The 18,590-nt window shown below is 39.4% G+C and overlaps 1 protein-coding gene across 3 annotated transcripts in view; it reads right to left on the bottom strand.

The window, feature by feature from the left end:
- Nucleotides 1–18,590, bottom strand: part of GLRB (glycine receptor beta) — a 58,402-nt gene that overhangs the window by 10,795 nt on the left and 29,017 nt on the right. For 2 of the 3 annotated variants that reach the window (XM_081959279.1, XM_081959280.1), the window contains 5 exons: nt 17,245–17,474; nt 16,788–16,870; nt 11,079–11,219; nt 8,586–8,738; nt 6,464–6,756 (listed from right to left, as the gene is read on the bottom strand). In XM_081959279.1, the coding sequence (XP_081815405.1) occupies nt 6,464–6,756; nt 8,586–8,738; nt 11,079–11,219; nt 16,788–16,870; nt 17,245–17,474 (900 nt within the window). Of the gene's footprint in view, nt 1–6,463; nt 6,757–8,330; nt 8,438–8,585; nt 8,739–11,078; nt 11,220–16,787; nt 16,871–17,244; nt 17,475–18,590 lie in introns of those variants that run through there. The other variant, XR_014175870.1, reaches the window with a different exon arrangement.

The following is an 18,590-nucleotide window of genomic DNA, read 5'->3' as shown; positions in this document are numbered from 1 at the left end:
GATGATTAATTTCATTAGTTCTGTTTGTATTGGAATGTGTGACACCCAGGTGTCACACTGTTCACACATTGATTTGAGATATTTAAAAAATAATAATTTAATCCATTATCATACATTTCATTATTCTATCCCACCATCACCTTTTATCCTCCATTATCTCATTCTATTTTTTATTTATTACTTCCAAATCTATCTCCAATATCTAATTTCGGGGAGGGGGGGACTAAATTAGAATTTAGTGTAGGGGGGTAGTATTCCTGATATGTAGTTTATTTATATTATCTTATTTTAATGAACAGAAAAAGCATTACTAGCAATAGCTACCCTGAAAATAAATCTTGAATTTATGATGAGGAGCTCAGTAAAAATTGAAACTCAATATGCTTTAAAAAAGTATCAAAGAGGGAATATTAGATAATGTGCTTATATTGGGAATAGTCTAGCCAGAGCTCTTCTCCACAGTGGGACACAATCTTTGAAATACTATTCAAAGTATTAAATAATAATGAACTATATAAAGCAAAAATATTTTGAATTTGCAAATAATTCGGGTAAGTGGTTAGCAGATGGATTACAAAAATAAAAAAAAAGAAAATATTGACATTTACAAGAGAAAGATACTGTATTATTGGACCATACAAAAAGCATTTTATTGATATTAACTTATGTAAAAGAAGTAAACATCCCTTTAGAAAAAACAAATTACTATCTCAAGAAACAAAATTTACAAGTATTACATAAGAACAGAAAAAGATTACAAATGACCTATAACAATAATGGAACTTTTTGGGAACAGGTTAAACTAGGTGTGCCTGGACCAATGGATGATAAGGTTCGTATAATGGTTTGAGGATGAACTTTTATAACCTTTACAAAATACTATGAACTCTATCCTACCGGGAGGAAAGTTGCCCGAGAGTTGGAAAGAGCCCTATATAGTATTAATACCAAAGAGGAACAAGATTTAACTTTACAGAAACTATTTATTTAGTTATCATTTACTCTATCATCTATCTATCTATCTATCTATCTATCTATCTATCTATCTATCTATCATCTACCTATCTATCTATCTATCTATCTATCTATCTATCTATCTATCTATCATCTATCATCTATTTTACTTCTTAATCTCTCATTTCCCTCTGAGGCTGATATAATTATTAAATAATGACTAAAATTGTTCATAATGATTGTTGCTAACAGAATGAAAATAATTTTGCAAGAGTTATTCATGAGGATCAGTGTGGGCTTTTACCTAAAAATAGTTAAAATACAATGTTAGAAATATCCTTTAAATGTTGGACATTTTGAAATACAGTATATGAAAACTACTGCCACACTGATTTTCATAGATGTAAAGAATGCCTTTGATAATTTGAGCTGGACTTTCCTGTTCAAGATTTTGGAAGATCTGAATTATAGATAGAGTGTTATAAAATTGGTAAGATCAATTTGCATTTCATAGAAAATACAAATAATTGATAATGGAGATCTAGCAAAACTCTGAGGTACAAAAACAAAAGAAGAAAGGAATGCTGACTGTCTCCTCTTTTGTTTATTTTGGCTCTTGAAATACTGAAGAGACATATAAGACAAGATGAAAAGATTGTGGGAAAATAATTTGATGCATTAGCAGGTTTCAAGATTAGAAAATAAAACAAAGAAGTTTTGAAATATGAAAATAAAAGATCAAACAAAAATGATGAATAAAACAATGTTTAAGATTCACAAAAATGTAAAATATCTTGACCTCACTATGATAAAAATATGAATTGTAACCTATTTCAAAATAACTGCTAAGACTGGAATGAAGTTAAAAAGATATGTTAAAATGGGAGAAATTGTAATTTCGTTGTTGGAAGGATCTCTGTGATAAAAAAAAGTGTCTTGTCTAGATGTTTTTGTTTCAGACAATAAAGGTAGTCCTCAATGTTCATTGAACCCAAAATTTATGTTGCTAAGCGATACGTTGTTAAGTGAGTCTAGCTCCATTGACTTTGCTTGCAAAAGGTGATCAGATGACTCCAGGACATTGCAACTGTCATAAATACATTCTACTTGCTAAGCATCTGAATTTTAATCATGTGACCATGGGGATTCTGCAATGGTTGTAAGTGTGAAAAACGGTCATGTCAGTTTTTGCAGCATTATTTCAGCTTCAAATAGTCACTACAGTTGTGAGCCAAGGACTACCTATGCCTGTTTTGACAATTGATACACTATTTAAACAGTGGCAGTAATTTATTACAACTCCTACAAGGCCTTCTAGCCGTACTAAGAGAGGCTGGAACATAAAAAATCTGATGGGCCTACTCTGAAGAAGATTGCTCCAGAAGATGCTTATAAAAATTAGTGACAAAGCTCTTAAATAAAATACTCCAAATTACTGGAGGAGAAGTATTTAAAGTTTAAATAATAACTGACAGTGGCACCTTGGGTCCCGAACAGCTCAGACCACGAACAATTCAGTTGTCGACCGAAAAATCCACCAAATGTTTTATTCATCCTCAGGTGCAGAATAAACACAGCCACGGCGATTTCCCCTTCCCCACCATTTTTTTTGTATGTGCACATATGCAGTGAGTCTTGTTTCTGGTCACGACCAAATTGGGTGTCGACCGAAGTTCTAGAATGGATTACGGTCGGTACCCAAGGTCCTACTGTAATTGAACTCCAGCCGGAAAGATCCTCCAGACTGAAGGGCAATGTATCTTTATGAATCAACATTTGCCAGCGTTAAAGAATTATAACCTTCTTGCAGTTGGGATTAGACTTGAATTTATTTGCAAGCAGATTGCTTTTTTGATACTTTCCTTAAAAGTTCCTTGAAGGGTAGTTTTAATACTTAGCTATAAGAGGGATATTAAGAGAGGGATTAATAACAAAGATCTTTCAGAGAACATAATTATACAACGCTGATTCAGCCAGAAAAATGCAGATTCACATCTATTCAGATATTGTTGACCGACAAGAAAAAAAAAACTGCTTTCCGATAAACATAAATTTCTTATCCAATAAGGTGAGAATGGAAACACAGATTCAGTTGACCTGAGAAATGGGAATAATTTCAAACTTCAGTTTCAAATAATGTATTTTGTCAAAGGGAAATAACTTGATCATGTGGACCCTTACAGTATATGCAGAAACCTCATACTTTTTATGCATTAGGAAAACTATATTTGAATTACAAATCTAGACAACGGAAAAATGTTAACTAAGACAAATTTTTGTATTTCGGAAATAAAGTATATTTATATTTTTAAATTAAAATGCACCATTAAATAATGGATCTATCAGTTCAATTCAGAAAAGCATGTCACACATATATTTTGTAGGAGAAATATAGTATATTATGGATGCTGATGAGCCCATAAAGCATCACAAGATGCTTTATGTTAACACTAGTGTTAGATAATTGTTGTGGCCCAGCAGGAGCCGTTGGAGCTGCCACCAGACTCCGACAGCGAGGGTCCCTATAAGTCGGCTCTGGAGGACCCTGGACAGGGTTCCGACTCCGAGCAGGGATCTGAGAGGCTGGTTGGCCACCAGGAAGCGCCTGAGGCATGGAGCAGTGGTGAAAGCCAAAGGGAGGGTGCTCCTGATGTCATGCCTTGGAGCAGTGGGGAGGAGACAAGGGACAGTGAGTCAGACGTCAGCAGTGAGTTGTTGTTGGATGCTCACCACCGAAGGGCTAATAGGCGTCAGGAGCAATTGCGCAGTTACAGGAGGTAATTGCACTCAGCTGATGATAATTAGACTCCTCTCCAGACTATAAAAGGACTGCTTGTGCACACGCCTTTTGCAGAAGTCAACGCATGAACTAATGTGGGAGAACAGTCTTGTGAGCGTGGCAGGCTGGATTGCTGCCAATGCTTATCAGTGCCAAGTTGTTATGAAGGCTTATTTACTTTTACTTTTACTTTTATTGGATTTGTTAACCGCTCCCTCTCCCCTAGGGGACTCGGGGCGGTGTACAGACAGAATAAAAACATTATAAAAAACATTACATACAGCAAATTACAAACCCCATAAAAACAAATTAAACATAAGTCTGTACAATAATGCCTAGATTAATTAATAATTAAAACCAAATTTAAATATCCCAATTTAAAATAACCAGTCAGGAAGATCAAGGGATTAGATCATGATTGCGATTGGGTCAGGCCAGCCAATTGGAACAGGTGGGAACAGGTTTGTGTTGGATTGCTGCCAAGGACCTGTCTGTCTGTAAATAAATCCGGTAACTTATCTGTGGCTCGGAGTGTGTGTTTGGGGGGGGGGGGTGTCAGAACAGATAATTACATTTTTTCCAGGTAAACATGGAACAAAAATTCGAATGATATCTTAACAATTTGAATGACATCTAAACTACATACTTTCCTGTTGTCAGCCAAAATTAAGCAATTGCATTTTTTGTATCTAAATATTTTCTTAATATTGCATCTAAGTTTACAAGTTTTCCTAATAATTAGCAATAGTGTTTAATTTAATTTACGAATAGAAAGCCAGTTGGATGACTTTGGACCAGTTTCTCTCAGCCCAACACACCTCACAGTGTTATTGTTGTAGGGAAAATTTGTTGTATATATTCACCCTCTTGGGATGTTTGCAAAAATAATAAACACAGGATAAAAACAATACACACACACACACACACACACACACAGGTCTTGTTGTATTCAGGTCTTGTGTGTGTGTTTTCAGTTGGTGTGTGTTTTTTTTCCGGTAGATGGTGTGTCCTAGGGAGCCATTGGGTTTTTTGTAGATGAGGACGTCCAGAAAGGGAAGTTGGTTGTTAGCTTCTATTTCCATAGTGAATTATATTTTGGGGTGTAGGCTGTTGAGATGTGTGAGGAAGTTGTCCAGTTTTTCTTTCCCATGTGGCCAATGCAGTAAGAAAAAAAGAAAAAAACTTCTTCCCTTTTCCAGCACCTTAAAGCTACAGGACACGAAACTGATTTTGAAGGAACCAAATTAATCTCCAAAACTGAACACTTAAACAAGAGAATAATTACGGAAGCTATTGAAATAGAGAAACACCCCCACAACATGAATAAACATGACAATACCTCTCACCTACCAGACATCTGGAAACTAGCCCTAGTCGAGGCCCACCCACCACCCAGGCCGTTACAACACAAAACAACAACAGACACACAGCCAGCACCAATCAGCACTAATCTACCAATCATGATACAACTACACAGTCAATCAATCCACTTACTGAAACAAAGCCAGCACTCCACACACACCCACCAAGATTTATAGAAAGACGGCCACGCCTTAATCACACAAACACGAAGCCGAAAACACCAGCCTGAAGATGGCGAGTGAGACCTCGCCGAAACCTTGCCAAGACAATTTCAATCTTACACGGGAAAAGACCCGAATGCAACAAGACCAGCACACACACACACACACGTATGTACGTACGTATGTTCTGTATGTATGTATGTATGTATGTTCCAGCATAACTCTGAAACTTCTCAAGCAATTTCAACCAAACTTGGTACACAGATGATTTACCCTCTGGAAACAAATACTGGCAGGGAGGGGACACCCGTGGTGTGTGTGTGTGTGTGTGTTCCAGCATAACTCTGGAACGCCTAGCCTATTAAGGAGACCAAGCGGGGCGTCCTAGAGCGGCAATTGTTTGTGTTCTCATGGGAGGGAGAAGGGAGAGCCTGGGCCTTTAAGGAGACTGAGTGCAGCGTCCTAGAGCAGCAATTGTTTGTGTTCTCATGGGAGGGAGAAGGGAGAGCCTGTGCCTTTAAGGAGACCGAGTGCAGCGTCCTAGAGCAGCAATTGTTTGTGATGTGAGTTCCTTCACAGCATCCTCTGGAAAGCCAGCCATTACGTTTGCCCTCCAGTGGACCAATGGTGAAGTGCCTGATGGATTTGAGGCAGTGCCATGACGGAAAGAGGAGCGCATGGGAGGGGGAAAGGAGAGGGAAGGGATGGGCATGGGAGTAGAAGGGAAAAAGGCCCCTGTCAGACAAATGGCTGCCTGTCAGACAAATGCTTCAATGTCTATAAATACTCGGGCAATGCCGGGTCACCAGCTAGTAATAAAATAAAATAAAATGTGCATTCTCTTAATTAAGCTACATAATTTCCATTTCCATTTCTGAAATACACCATTATTCTGAATATCATAACCTTCCCATCCTTCAATTAATAAATTTAAACAGACACATTGTTGACCACAATTATAGAGGCTCCTAAAATCTGGCTTTATTTCAAAGTAATTTTATTTAGTCAAGTGCCTCCACTTATATACTGGACTAAATTCCATCAACCTCAACTAGCAGGTCCACTAGTGATCAGTTGTAGCTGATCCCGAAGGGTAGGAATGCTGGTTATATAAAATCTTCTATGTGGCAGACATATTTGACATCAACCATTACACTGAAAAAGATCAGAACTGAAGTTGGGCGATTTAATAACATACCACACTTACCTGTAAAGTACTGATGTGCACTGGGGTGCCTGTGCCATTCACAGTATTCTTTTTAGCTGCGTTTCCACCTTTCCCTTCTGCTTGCTCTGCCTTAGCAATCTTTGCTTTTTCAGCTTCAATTCGCTTTGGATTGTTGAGCATGACTTGGACCACTGCATACTCAACCAATGAAGCAAATCCAAAGAGAAGGCATGCAATCAGCCATACATCTAAGGCCTTCACGTAAGACACTTTGGGGAGTTCAGCAGCAAGGGTAGTACATTCTGATGCCAAGTTGAGCACTGAAAAAATGCCTAAGAAAAATAAAAATCCAACAATATACTATGTAATTGCAATGTTGTTGTACTGATAAGTACATTTTCCACTTTGCTAACCTTAAAACGTTTTTGCTGCATTTTCTAAATGATAATATTTCCTCAAAGGAAATAGAACTTGTTGATGTACTACATGTGTCGCAGAGATGAATATGAATGTATAAGGTGAATTATGGAACTGATTAAATAAATTGATACATAATCATTTTGAGTACATAAATAGCACTAACAGCTAGAAACGGTTTCTCTTGGTTACTAGCAACTCTATCATGACATATATTGTTTTGCGGCTATAACTTTTTCTTAACGCAAATTTGCAAACTGTCGATCAAATGGAATTCTGGATATCATAAAATATGGAATAACTTGGCAACTGAGTGTCAGACAGCCTTCCCTGTTCTAGTAGCATCATTTCTTGGGACATAGTAGGTAGCATTTCTGCAAACAGCAGTCCAACATATCTGAAGAACATGAGAATGCAGCTGGTTTCAATTTATCTTCAATGGAGAGTAAAAGGTTCAATCTCACAATGATGGAAAGAATCAGATCACATATTTCAAATGAGGTCTAACTTTTGACTTACCATCTATCTATTGTCTGTCTATCTGTTTGTCTGTCTGTCTACCTAATCTCCTAAATAGTTGAAGAACTAGCACCTTTCCCTTGAAATCAAAATATATCAGAAAAAGCTAAAACATGCTATGATCAAACTGGATTTTATTTTCTTTCTGAAAGAAGAATTAGCTAAGTTGAAAATAGCAGACTGCAAAGAGGGCCAATGTAAAAATAGGATTAGTTCTGGTTCTCATATTTGAAAACTAAGCCCAATAAAACCTATTTCTCTGGAATGCTATTCCAAGACTTTACAGACTGATAAAGAAATGTTAAAATCTGTTTTCAGCAAAAGATCCACTGTCTAATTTTTTTTCTTTTGGAGGGCCATTTATCTTATATTGCTATAGGAAGCTGCCATGAGAAACTAAAATAATTGTAGGTGTTCTACTATTTACATTTTATATTAAGTACCATTGCCAGCCCTATTATCATGTATCTGCCAGTGATTTAAAGCCATAACAGAATCCATTAAGGATACTTGCCTTGTATAAATTTGCTCACTATCATGAAATAAAGTAATAAAATAATGCAAGCCGAGAAGGAGATGGTCAATATTTTCATGTGCTCCTGCATTTCGCCTTGGTTCAGTGAGTCAGCAATGCTATTATTTATCTCCAGCTATCTGATAAGTGGAACTATGTTGTTTGAACTGAAAAGGCAACTTGCTTTTTCTCAAGATCACTTTTAGCTAGGGTTAGGTCTGTTTTCTAACACATAATTAGGGAAAATAAAAATGAGGAAAAGTTCTCTGTAAGATTCATGAAACATTCTATTTGTATATCGTTTTATTCAATATTTAACATTATAGCATTTTGAAAGCCCATCATTATATAGAATCAAATCTTGTAGAAACAACTATTTTTCTGGTTCTTTGGGTATCAATAATCCATTATTCCACTCCCAGACAAAACTTATATCCCTTTCAGTTTTCTACTCACTGTTGCACTCAAATACGTCCCTGGTGATATAATGAGTAGATACAGGAACAATTTGCTTAAAGGCTAGAGTTCTTGTCTTTTAAAAAGTGGAGGCAACAAATATGGAACTGAAAAAGAGAAGATTGGAATGACAGTGAAGAACATGCTATGAGAACACAGTTGCTTTCAGTATCCATGATATGTCATGCTACTGAGGCAACTGCAAATGGATATGTGACATTAAGTAATGCTGACAATATCAGAAACACATATTACCCAATGGTACTCTTGCAGCACTTGCATCAGGATTGATCCAGAATGATAGCCACGAAAGCACAACAATTAGCAGTGTAGGAGCATAGACACCCATCATGTAAAAGCCAACTTGTCTTCTCAGAGTGAAGATCACTTCTACACATGTGTAATAGCCTTTGGAGAAAATAACAACACAAAGCTCTAAATGCTTTAGCAAGTTAAATCACTTGGTTTTACTGATGCATGTCCCTTTAACTAACTTTTTATTTTAATTTACCTGAAGCTTTAACCAATTCTGAGCCTATCTTACTTTTGGAAAAAGAAGTACTGGCAGCCTAAACTCCAGCTAACTAGCATTTAACTGAAAGTGTGAATAACAGTGTGACCTCAGTTGTCAGGTTCCATTTTGGGACTATACTGTAATTAAGAGCAAGAGAAAGTCATTCAACTTACCCTTTTGATATGCCAGTGGATGCTTTGGTTCTGATAAAAGGTTGATGCCTAATTGGCTAGACATACTTTGACAGGAATGAGTGCACCACAAATGTAATGTTTTGCATTGTGCACAGCAACCAAAGGCTTGCCAGCTAGTAAATTTTCCACGGGGGGGGGGGGGGGGAGAACACTTATACTACTGTAACTGTAACATTAAAAGAGGAGAAAGGATGATGGTAGCAAGGTGTGAGTGAGTGAAATATTTTGACTCTCCAACAACAATCAAAAACAAAAAGAAGGAATGAAACATAGCAGTGCCATAGTTGAGCTAATATTTCTTAAAATATGTTTTCTGAAAAAAATGCCAATACAAAAATATAATTAGGTTTTTTCTCAACCCACTACAAATAATTGCAGTAGATTATCCTTATGCGGTGGATGTTTATGTATTGTGCATGTGTGTGTCTTCCTACTATTCACTCCAATAATTGTCTGAAATAAAAAATATACAAAATGTATATTTGGTAGCTAGTTGTGGAAGACAGGTAACGTTCAGCTCTGTCTTGGCTTGGCTTGAGGTCTCACAGGCATCCTGTCATCAAAAGAAGGGGGGTGGATGAAAAGGGAAAAGTGGGAAGGAAGGATGAAAGGGGGAAGGACAAAAGGGCAATCAAGCTGTGTGTATGTGATCGGAAATAGGGAGGGGGGATGCCAGATGATAAGGACCAAGACAGCCAGATCCTAGTGGATTACGTCCCCAAACACCTCAGACTTCCCAAAAACCTTTGTGATTTCTGGTTGGCTGCAAACGGATTGGTCACGGGGAGAGGGATGGGCTGGAGACAAACCTACATCTATTTTTGCATCTAGCAAGTGCAGTACATTTCAGAGTTGGCTTGACTTTACTGCAACCAACATCCTTAGTAAAAGAACCCTTTGCTTTAACCAAATGGAGCTGAATGCTTTTCTTTCCTAAGGGATTGGATTGGGGCAGGTCTGACATTAAGTCAGTTCTGCAATTGTGGTCAACCCAGAGAGGAAACTGCCTCTACTGCGGGGATTGTGCAAACAATGTCGGCTCAAGAGAGCGACTAGGAAGAGATCAAGGCCTGGGGGAAGCTTCCTTGAAATCTCCTCTTGGAGGACTAAATCTATCCGGATGGCTGGGAGAGGACGAACCACCAAGACCCTGATGGTCCCTTGGAGTTGAGAGAAAGGAAGAATGGGAGAAACTCATGGGAGTGACATTCACCCATGGGGGCCATACAGAATGCAAGAGCAATAAAGTGTTGTGTGTATGTGATAGGAAATAGGGAGGGGGGAATGAAAGGTGATAAGGACCAGAACAGCCAGGTGCTGTTTGTACCAGCATCCCATGGCCAGGCATCTTGAGAAATATGTAGATTACCCTCACACATCTTAAGAGTTTCCAAAACATCTTGGCAATCTTTGGTTGGTTGGAAGCAGACTGGTCACAGGAGCAGGGATGGTCTGGGGCAAACCTACATCTATTTTTGCATCTAGCAACTGTCTTGACTTTATTACAAGATCCTTAGTAAAAGAACCCTTTACTTTAACCAAATGGAGTCAAAGTCTTTTCTTTCATAAGGGATGAGATTGGAGTAGGTCTGACATAAGGAAAAAATAATGACACTACACTACTGATATGATGAATTCAATTGCTGAAAAATTTAACTCCTATTTCACATGAAGTTGTTGAGTATCTTCTTGTACTAAATTGTTGAGGCTGTAATGTAGAAGTTTAGAAATTCCAGACCTTCTTTCCAGAGGTGGGTTGCTCCTGGTTCAGCCTGGATCGGGTGAACCGGTAGTGGTGGCGGGAGGCTCCGCCCCCACGCCCAGATGCTTCTGCGCATTTTTTAACAATATTTTTTTTAAAAATTAAACATTTTTTATTTAAAACAGACATTATAAATCAGATTTCCTAAATCAAGCTTTTCTGCAAAAGCAACATTAGACAAAATCAGTTCATTCACTTAATAACTTCTTCCTTTCATGTTAGGATAAATGAATCACTTAATGTAATGATTGGACAAATAAACTAATTAAAATATATACCAGTCCCTTTGTAGTATTTGGTACAGTTGCCATATTCAATATCTTCTTTTTTAATATCAAACTGGGGCAAAGCAATTGTCTCCAGTTGAACAGGATCACCAGATTGCCAGATAAATCGTAAATCATCAGTAGTGTAACCAACTGCATTTGGACAGAAAAAAAAGATGATGATGTTAATGTGGTTAAAAAGTAATCAATGCAATAATTATAAACAAACATGCTTTTCTTTTACCATGTCTAAGAATCTGGCAGGTTAATTATTACAAAGTATTTATTATACTGTTCATATCCCATTAGTACTGAAGTGCATTTTACAGATTTTCATTGTTTCCATATATACTTCTGGAAAGTTCTGCTTGTGTCAACTTGTAAAGCATTTCCATGTCTTTTATCAAGTTGACAATGGAAGAAAAAGAGGGAGAATTCCACGCATACCTTCGACCAGGGTCAAATCTCAGATTTCTACAGCAGGCATGTGAGGCGCGAAATTTTACAATCTGCTGCAGCACTTCGTTGGTGGATGTGATTTATGACACAGACTGAGGGGAGGGGAGACATAGGAGTAAAGGCCAGCCACCATTAAACGGAAATCAGATCTGGCTCCGCGGCAGGAAAAGCCAAAATGTTGCTCCTAATAAATGACTGGATTTCTTTTGAACTTTGTCTCGAGGCTCGTAAATTAATTAGGGCATCTTTTGGGAACCTCACAGAGTGTTAATTTAAAGAACCTGGAAGTAGATTATCTGAAGCAGTATAAGTTTTCGGTCCACATGCCAAAGTAATAAATTACTTTACTAATTTTAAAGGTGTTCCTGAACCTTCCTTTAGATATTATTTCTTTATTGGACAGATTTTCTCCACTATGGCATACTACTTTTGAAAGTTTCTGTCACAACTTGGGCTAGAATTCACATGGGTTGGTGTGGTGTCACAAATAGATGTTTTTCTTACACATTTCCCTGCCAGCACCATACCAATCAGATCCCATGCTCATTAAAACGTAATTGCATTTTTGTCTTGGATAAACTAGAATTATGGTGGCCCATCCACTCTTCCCAAGCTAAGAAAGAAGAAAAAGAAATGATAACTGAAAACCAGAAATAGCAAACGACTCTTCAGTTATGGCTTCCCCTATACTTCCCCTAAGGAAACATCTAATTATGATAGTCTTTGATACTGAATTTGCATCTTCCTCAAGTTATTCATTAAATATTATTGTTGATTATAAACATTTTAATTAGTATGTTTTAAAATTTTGTTCTAATGATCTGCATCTGCATTTTCTTATTATTTAGCTATTTCCAGGCAATTGTTTTATTTAAGTGTATTCAATGTTTCAGTGTTTAAAAGGAAAATGTATATTGAAGGAAATAATAGTGTCTTTGAAAAATTCAAGATTTTCAAGATTCAGCAATTCAAGATTGTTAAAATATATCACATGCCCTGTATATAATTTACATTACTGTTATTATATGAAGGTTTTTATTCAAAGAAAAATCAAACATAGAATTTAAAGTAGATTTACACCCAGATCTATCCATATAGAAGTGCAGGCTGACTAAATGCTGTATATTTGTTTGTGTGTATGCCTATTTAAACACATACACATGCACACACAAACACAAATATCAAATTTTAATAGGAAGATTTCATGGCACTAATTGGGATATTCTGCTAAAATTGACTAGAATTTATACTAGTCGAAGAGATTTTCTAAACTTGGTTAACAAGCACATATAAATGTATCAGGGGTGGGTTTCAGTCGGTTCTCACCGTTACGCTAGAACCCGTTCGTGAAATTTAGGGTACTTTTTGGAATCCGTTCGTCCAGTGGCCCTAACGCTCCCTCCCACCTGCCCCCCCTCGCTCGCATCTCCCCGCCCATCCAGTCACCACTTGCTCACTTGCTCGCCCTGCCTGTCCGCACCATGCTTCCCCCCCCCCCCGACGCTCACTGATTGGCTGTCTCACCAATCGCCCCGCCTCTGAGAGGAAGTGGGGGGGGCTTTCTCACACACCTTCTTTCTTTCTCCGAAGGCGTGCAAGAAAGCCCCCTCCCATTGCCCGAATGTGTGAAGGAAGGAAGCTACAGGCTCCTTTGCCCCGACTACGCGACCTCCTTTTATTTTCTGTCTGCCTCCTTCACTCCTTCGGGCAGCAGAGAACCAAAGGAGGTCGCGCAGCCGAGGGCAAAGGAGACTGCAGCTTCCTTCCTTCACACGTTTGGATAGTGGGTGGGTGGGGGGCTTTCTTGCATGCCTTCTTTCTTTCTCCGAAGGCGTACAAGAAAGCCCTCCCCCATTGTCCAGCAGGGAAGTGAGCCCCAGGCCTCATCTCTGCCTCCTTCCTCGAGAGCTGGCTTCAGGGACAGCCACTCTTTCCCGTCACTGCAGCCTTCACTCGCCTTCCACCTGGAGGCTCTGCTGGTGGGGCGCCTCCCATTTCGCCTCCCGAGAGAAGCTCAGGAGAGATGCACAAACAGCTGCAACTCGAGGCTCCCAAGGAGGATGCTGGATACCAGGGGTGGCAGTGGTAGCCGCTGCTGCTGCTGCTCCCGGTAATGTAGGCTTCTCAGAGAGCATTAAGATGCAGGCGCAGTGGCGTACCGATTCCAGCAGTTGCGTTTTGCCTTGAAATTTGCTGTCCCGGCAACCCAAAGGGGACATTCTCCCTGTGGCGTCTCAGACGCTCCCACCCTTAGCCCGTAGGGAGTGAGGACAGTTGGGCGCAGTTTGGCGCCTCCCGGCTCCCCTCAGATCATCAAGGGCCTCGGGCGCCTGCTCGCTTGTGTGGCCTGTGTGCTTCCAGCAGGAATGGAAGGGATCTTAATGTAGTAGGATGGGGGAGGCTGGAGCAATAGGTTCTCCGGTGCTAGCGGCTGTTGCTTGGGAGAAAATCAGCTGGAATCTCGAGTGAGAGCCGCAGGGCGAGACACAAGCGACCAAATGGGTCACTGCGGGCATAAAAAGCGCCATCAGATCACCTCCCACGGTCCAGGAACTAAGCAACCAAATAAATAAAGTTGGCTTCGCTTCCTTGTGCGGCAAGAGAGAAAGTTGTCTGAGACACAGCTGCGTTTTGCCTTGAAACTTGCTGTTCTGCAACCCGAAGGGGACATTCTCCCAGTAGTGTCTCAGGAAACTTTCTCTCTTGCTGCACAAGGAAGCGAAGCCAAATTTGTTTATTTAACCTTCCCATTCCCGCTGGAAGCATGCAGGCCATGCGAGCGAGCAGGCACGCGAGGCCCCTCTATGATCTGAGGGGAGCTGGGAGGCGCCAAACTGCGCCCAGGTATCCTCACTCCCTCCCGGCTAAGGGTGGGAGCGCTTGAGATGCCGCTGGGAGAATGTCCCCTACGGGTTGCCGTGGCAGCAAATTTCAAGGGAAAATGCAGCTGCTGGAATCGGTGCGCCACTGTGTCTGCAACTTAATGCTCTCCAAGAAGCCTGCATTACTGGGAGAAGCAGAAGGAGCAGCAGCAGGAGCCATCGCCAGCCCCAGTGTCCAGCGTCCTCCTTGGAAGCCTCGAGTTGCAGCTGTTTGCCATCTCTCCCCAGCTTCTCTCGGGAGGCAACATGGGAGAGCCTCTGGATGAAAGGCGAGTGAAGGGCGTGATGGGAGAGGCTGGCCATCCCCGAAGCCAGCTCTCGAGGCAGAGATGAGGCTCGGGGCTCACTTTCCTTCCTCCTTCCTCCGAGAGCTGCAGGCGGCAGGGAAAATGAGGCTTTTTTGCCAGCTTCCCAGCTGGCAAAACAGAAATGGAAGGAAGGAAGGAAGGGGGAGAGAGAAAAAGAGAGAGAAAGTGAGAGAGAAAGAAAGAAAGAGAAAGAGAAAGAAGGAAAGAGAAAGTATGTGGTGGAGAGAGACAAGAAAGAAAGAAGGAAGAGGAAGGAAGGAAAGAAAGAGGGAGAGAGACACAAGAAAGAAAGAATGGAAGGAAGAAAAAGAAAGGAAGGAAGGAAAGAAAGAAAGAGTGAGAGAGATATATAAGAAAGAAGCAAGGAAGAAAGAAAGAAAAAGAAAGAGAACTTATGATCACAATTGAGCCCAAAATTTTGGTTGCTAAGCAAGAGTGTTGTTAAATGAGTTTCACCACATTTTACAAGTTGGCCACTCCCACCCGGTCACATGACCGCCAAGCCATCACCACAAAACAGGCCACACCTACAGAATAGGTTCTAAAAAAAATTGAAACCCACCACTGCTTTAACTCTACAATATATATATTGTATACATTATACAGTATGTATATAGAGAGTATACAAAATATGAATAGGAGGGTTCCCAAACCCCCCCCCCCCCAGGTCGCAGACCAGTACTGGCCCGATGCCTGTTAGGAACCAGGCTGGGCAAGCAGCATGCGAGGGAATGAAGCTTCATCTTGCACAGGATCTAGGTTGCATGCGAAACCATCTCCTTCTCCTCCTGGTTTGTGGAAGACAATTTTTCTTCCAAAACCAGTCTCTGGTGCCAGAAAGTTTGAAGGCCACTGCCCTTATGCCAGCTTTACTCACTGACTTGGTTGTGGGAAACCAACAGGAAGTTGCCTCATGGATTGTAGGATTTGGTTAATGATGGCAATTGGGATTGCAGGGATTGCTGTTCTAAATGATGTGTTCATGTTTTATAATATGATTTATTATTTAGCACAGTGGTGGGTTCCTAACCGGTTTACTACTGGTTTGCTGAGAGGGCGTTTTTCCCCCCATTGTCTTTCTGAAAAAGTCAGCAAGGAAGGTTGCAAATGATGATCACATGATCACAGGCATTGCAACATTGTAAATGATCATCATTTGCCAAGTGCAGAGATTGCAATCACATGACCATGAAGGTCCTGAAAGAACCAAATGTAATTATCATTCGTTCAGCACCACTGTAACTTCAGTCCCTGAACAAATGTTGTAGGTCAAGAATTGCCTGTACATAAATATGGAAAGCAACAGAAGAAGAATCAGTAAAGGCTCTAACCAAATATGGAGAATGTCATAGCAGACAACATAACGGTAAAGGTTAATCTACTGTACATACTAATACCAAAGAACATGCTGTGCTAATTATTGTACAATATTCTTAATTTAACACACTGACAAATAATGCTTACGATCATGGAAAAGGAGATGCTACTTGTTCAAGCTTAGAAAAGGCCAAAGAATATGAAACATTACTGCTAATACAGTACACATATATAATATGTCATACAAAGAATACCAAAGGGAAGTGAGTATGTTTTCATTGATTATAGAAAAGTGTTTGATTATGTTGATCATGTCAAGCTTTGGAATGTGCTTAGAAAAAATGGGAATGCCATTGTGCTGGTAACATTGAAGTTAGTTAAGGAATGCCACAAACTAGTATTTGTTATAGTAGCCACGAAAGCCTTCGAATTCTATAATTCTGGGGAAAATGGAAGGAAAGAGAAGAGGCACCAAGGTGGAGTCAAGTCAAGTCTATTACAGGAGTGATGAGTGCACCATTGGAAGGTTTATCATTGTATTGAACATGCATATTCAAATATTAAGTATAAGAGATAGATGATAGATAGATGATAGATAGATAGATGATAGATAGATAGATAGATAGATAGATAGATAGATAGATAGATGATAGATAGATAAATAGATAGATGATAGATAGATAGATAGATAGATAGATAGATAGATAGATAGATAGATAGATAGATATAAAATATATCAAATGTAATTTACATACAGCTCTCCAACTGCATTTTGCAACGCTGTGTATCCATAGGAAACAAAGTTAAATCCAATGGGCATGACAGAGTAACAGATAATCTGGAAATATAAAGTGAAATTTGAAAGCAATTCAAATGTGCTACAAGTTAGAAACACAAAATTTAAATGCATATACTGTATATAAGCACAAGTCACATTTGATATTCACTTGCACTTTCTTATTTGCATTTTGATCTGTTTTATTAAATACATAAACACATAACATAAAATACTTCTCTAGGAAATAAGAAGCAGCCACACTATGTGCATACATTAAATGTACATGCGCTTAAGCTAGCAATTATATTGCATTTCATTTTGATTTTGTGGCTTGAAGAGGCATGATGAGTATTCAGCTTTTTGAATAATCACTTTTTGAACTAGCACTGTAACTTGAGTTCCAATAAAGTTGGATAGTAGAATATATAAAGTACCTCATGCTGACTAAGACATCTCCATCACGGAATATAAATAGGAGAATATTTTCTTGAGTGACATCATGGAAGTTAGCATTCTTTTCATTTGCAAAGAACAGATCAGGCTTCCACAGACATTTAAACATGGTAGGATCCACTGTTAGCGAATCAGATCCTTTCCAATCAGTGGGCAATTTAAGCCGAGGATCATTCCATTTCTGTCTTAAGAAGATGTTTACTCTGTAATCCTGTTTGAAATATATTAAAATATTAACTGTTACATTTATTGAATTAATATCTAAAGCAGATAATCAGTATACTCAGTTGACAGAAATGTTAGCAAAACTTGCAAAGCTTAAATCAAGAAACCATCTTCATAATCCATATATGGATTCCCCTCATGGTGAGATAGTTAGCAAATAAATTTAAGAAATAATAATAATCTATAGTATATGTCTATTTCATTCATTCATTCATTCATTCAAAAGATTTGTATAGCTGAATTTTATGCCTCATCACTCTTTTAGATTCAGCCTCACATTGCTCCAGTGCTTGCAAGAAATAATATACCGTATTTTTCGGACTGTAAGATGCACCAGAGTAGAAGACGCAGCATGATTTTGAAGAGGTAAAAAAAAAAGGGTTTTGCACTTTGTAGGCCTCCCAAACCCTCTGCCGCCTCATTTTTTGCAAATAAAAAATAAAAAAAGAGCATGCAGAGCTTTGGGAGGCTTGTAGAGTGCTCCTGGGGGCTGGGGGGAACAAGCAAAAAACGGCCCATTTTTCACAAAAACTGGCCGCTTTTTGCACCAAAAAGAAAAAAAAGGACATGCAGAGGCTTTGGGAGTCTCAGGCGTGCCACATTCAGTATCCAAGAAAGAAAACCCCTAACTCCATTTGAATAAAGAAAAGGGTACTTTTATTGAACATGAAACAGCTAAAGTGAAGCAAGTTCTGAAGCAAAAAAGCGTGAACTTGTACATATCAAACGTTTACCCAAAACCCTCCCCCGTTACCCCAACCCAATGTCCAATCTCCAGCTCTCAAAGGTGTCGTGTGGGGTGCATCTTCAAGTGGCCTCATTCAGCTGGTATGCAGAGATAGTTGACCTTGACCAAGCCCAAACACGAGCCATCAGCATGTTCAGAAGATGGTGAGAACAAACCTCCCTTAGTGATAACGCCTGCAGTACCTAGCAAATAGCATAAGCCCTTCCCCTCCCCATTACTATGGCAGCCGATAGCAAGCAAGCAAAGCAGAGCTGACATTCGGCCCTCCTCCAGAAAGGACGTCATCCTTGGAGGAAAAGATAAAGAAACAACAACAACAATAACAAAACACTTATATAACATAATTAGGGTTTA

The sequence above is a fragment of the Natrix helvetica genome (assembly GCF_964273705.1).
Source record: "Natrix helvetica genome assembly, chromosome: 7".
NCBI lineage: Eukaryota > Metazoa > Chordata > Lepidosauria > Squamata > Natricidae > Natrix > Natrix helvetica.
Note: the sequence above shows the minus strand (reverse complement) of the source record. Positions and strands in the feature narration are given on the sequence as shown.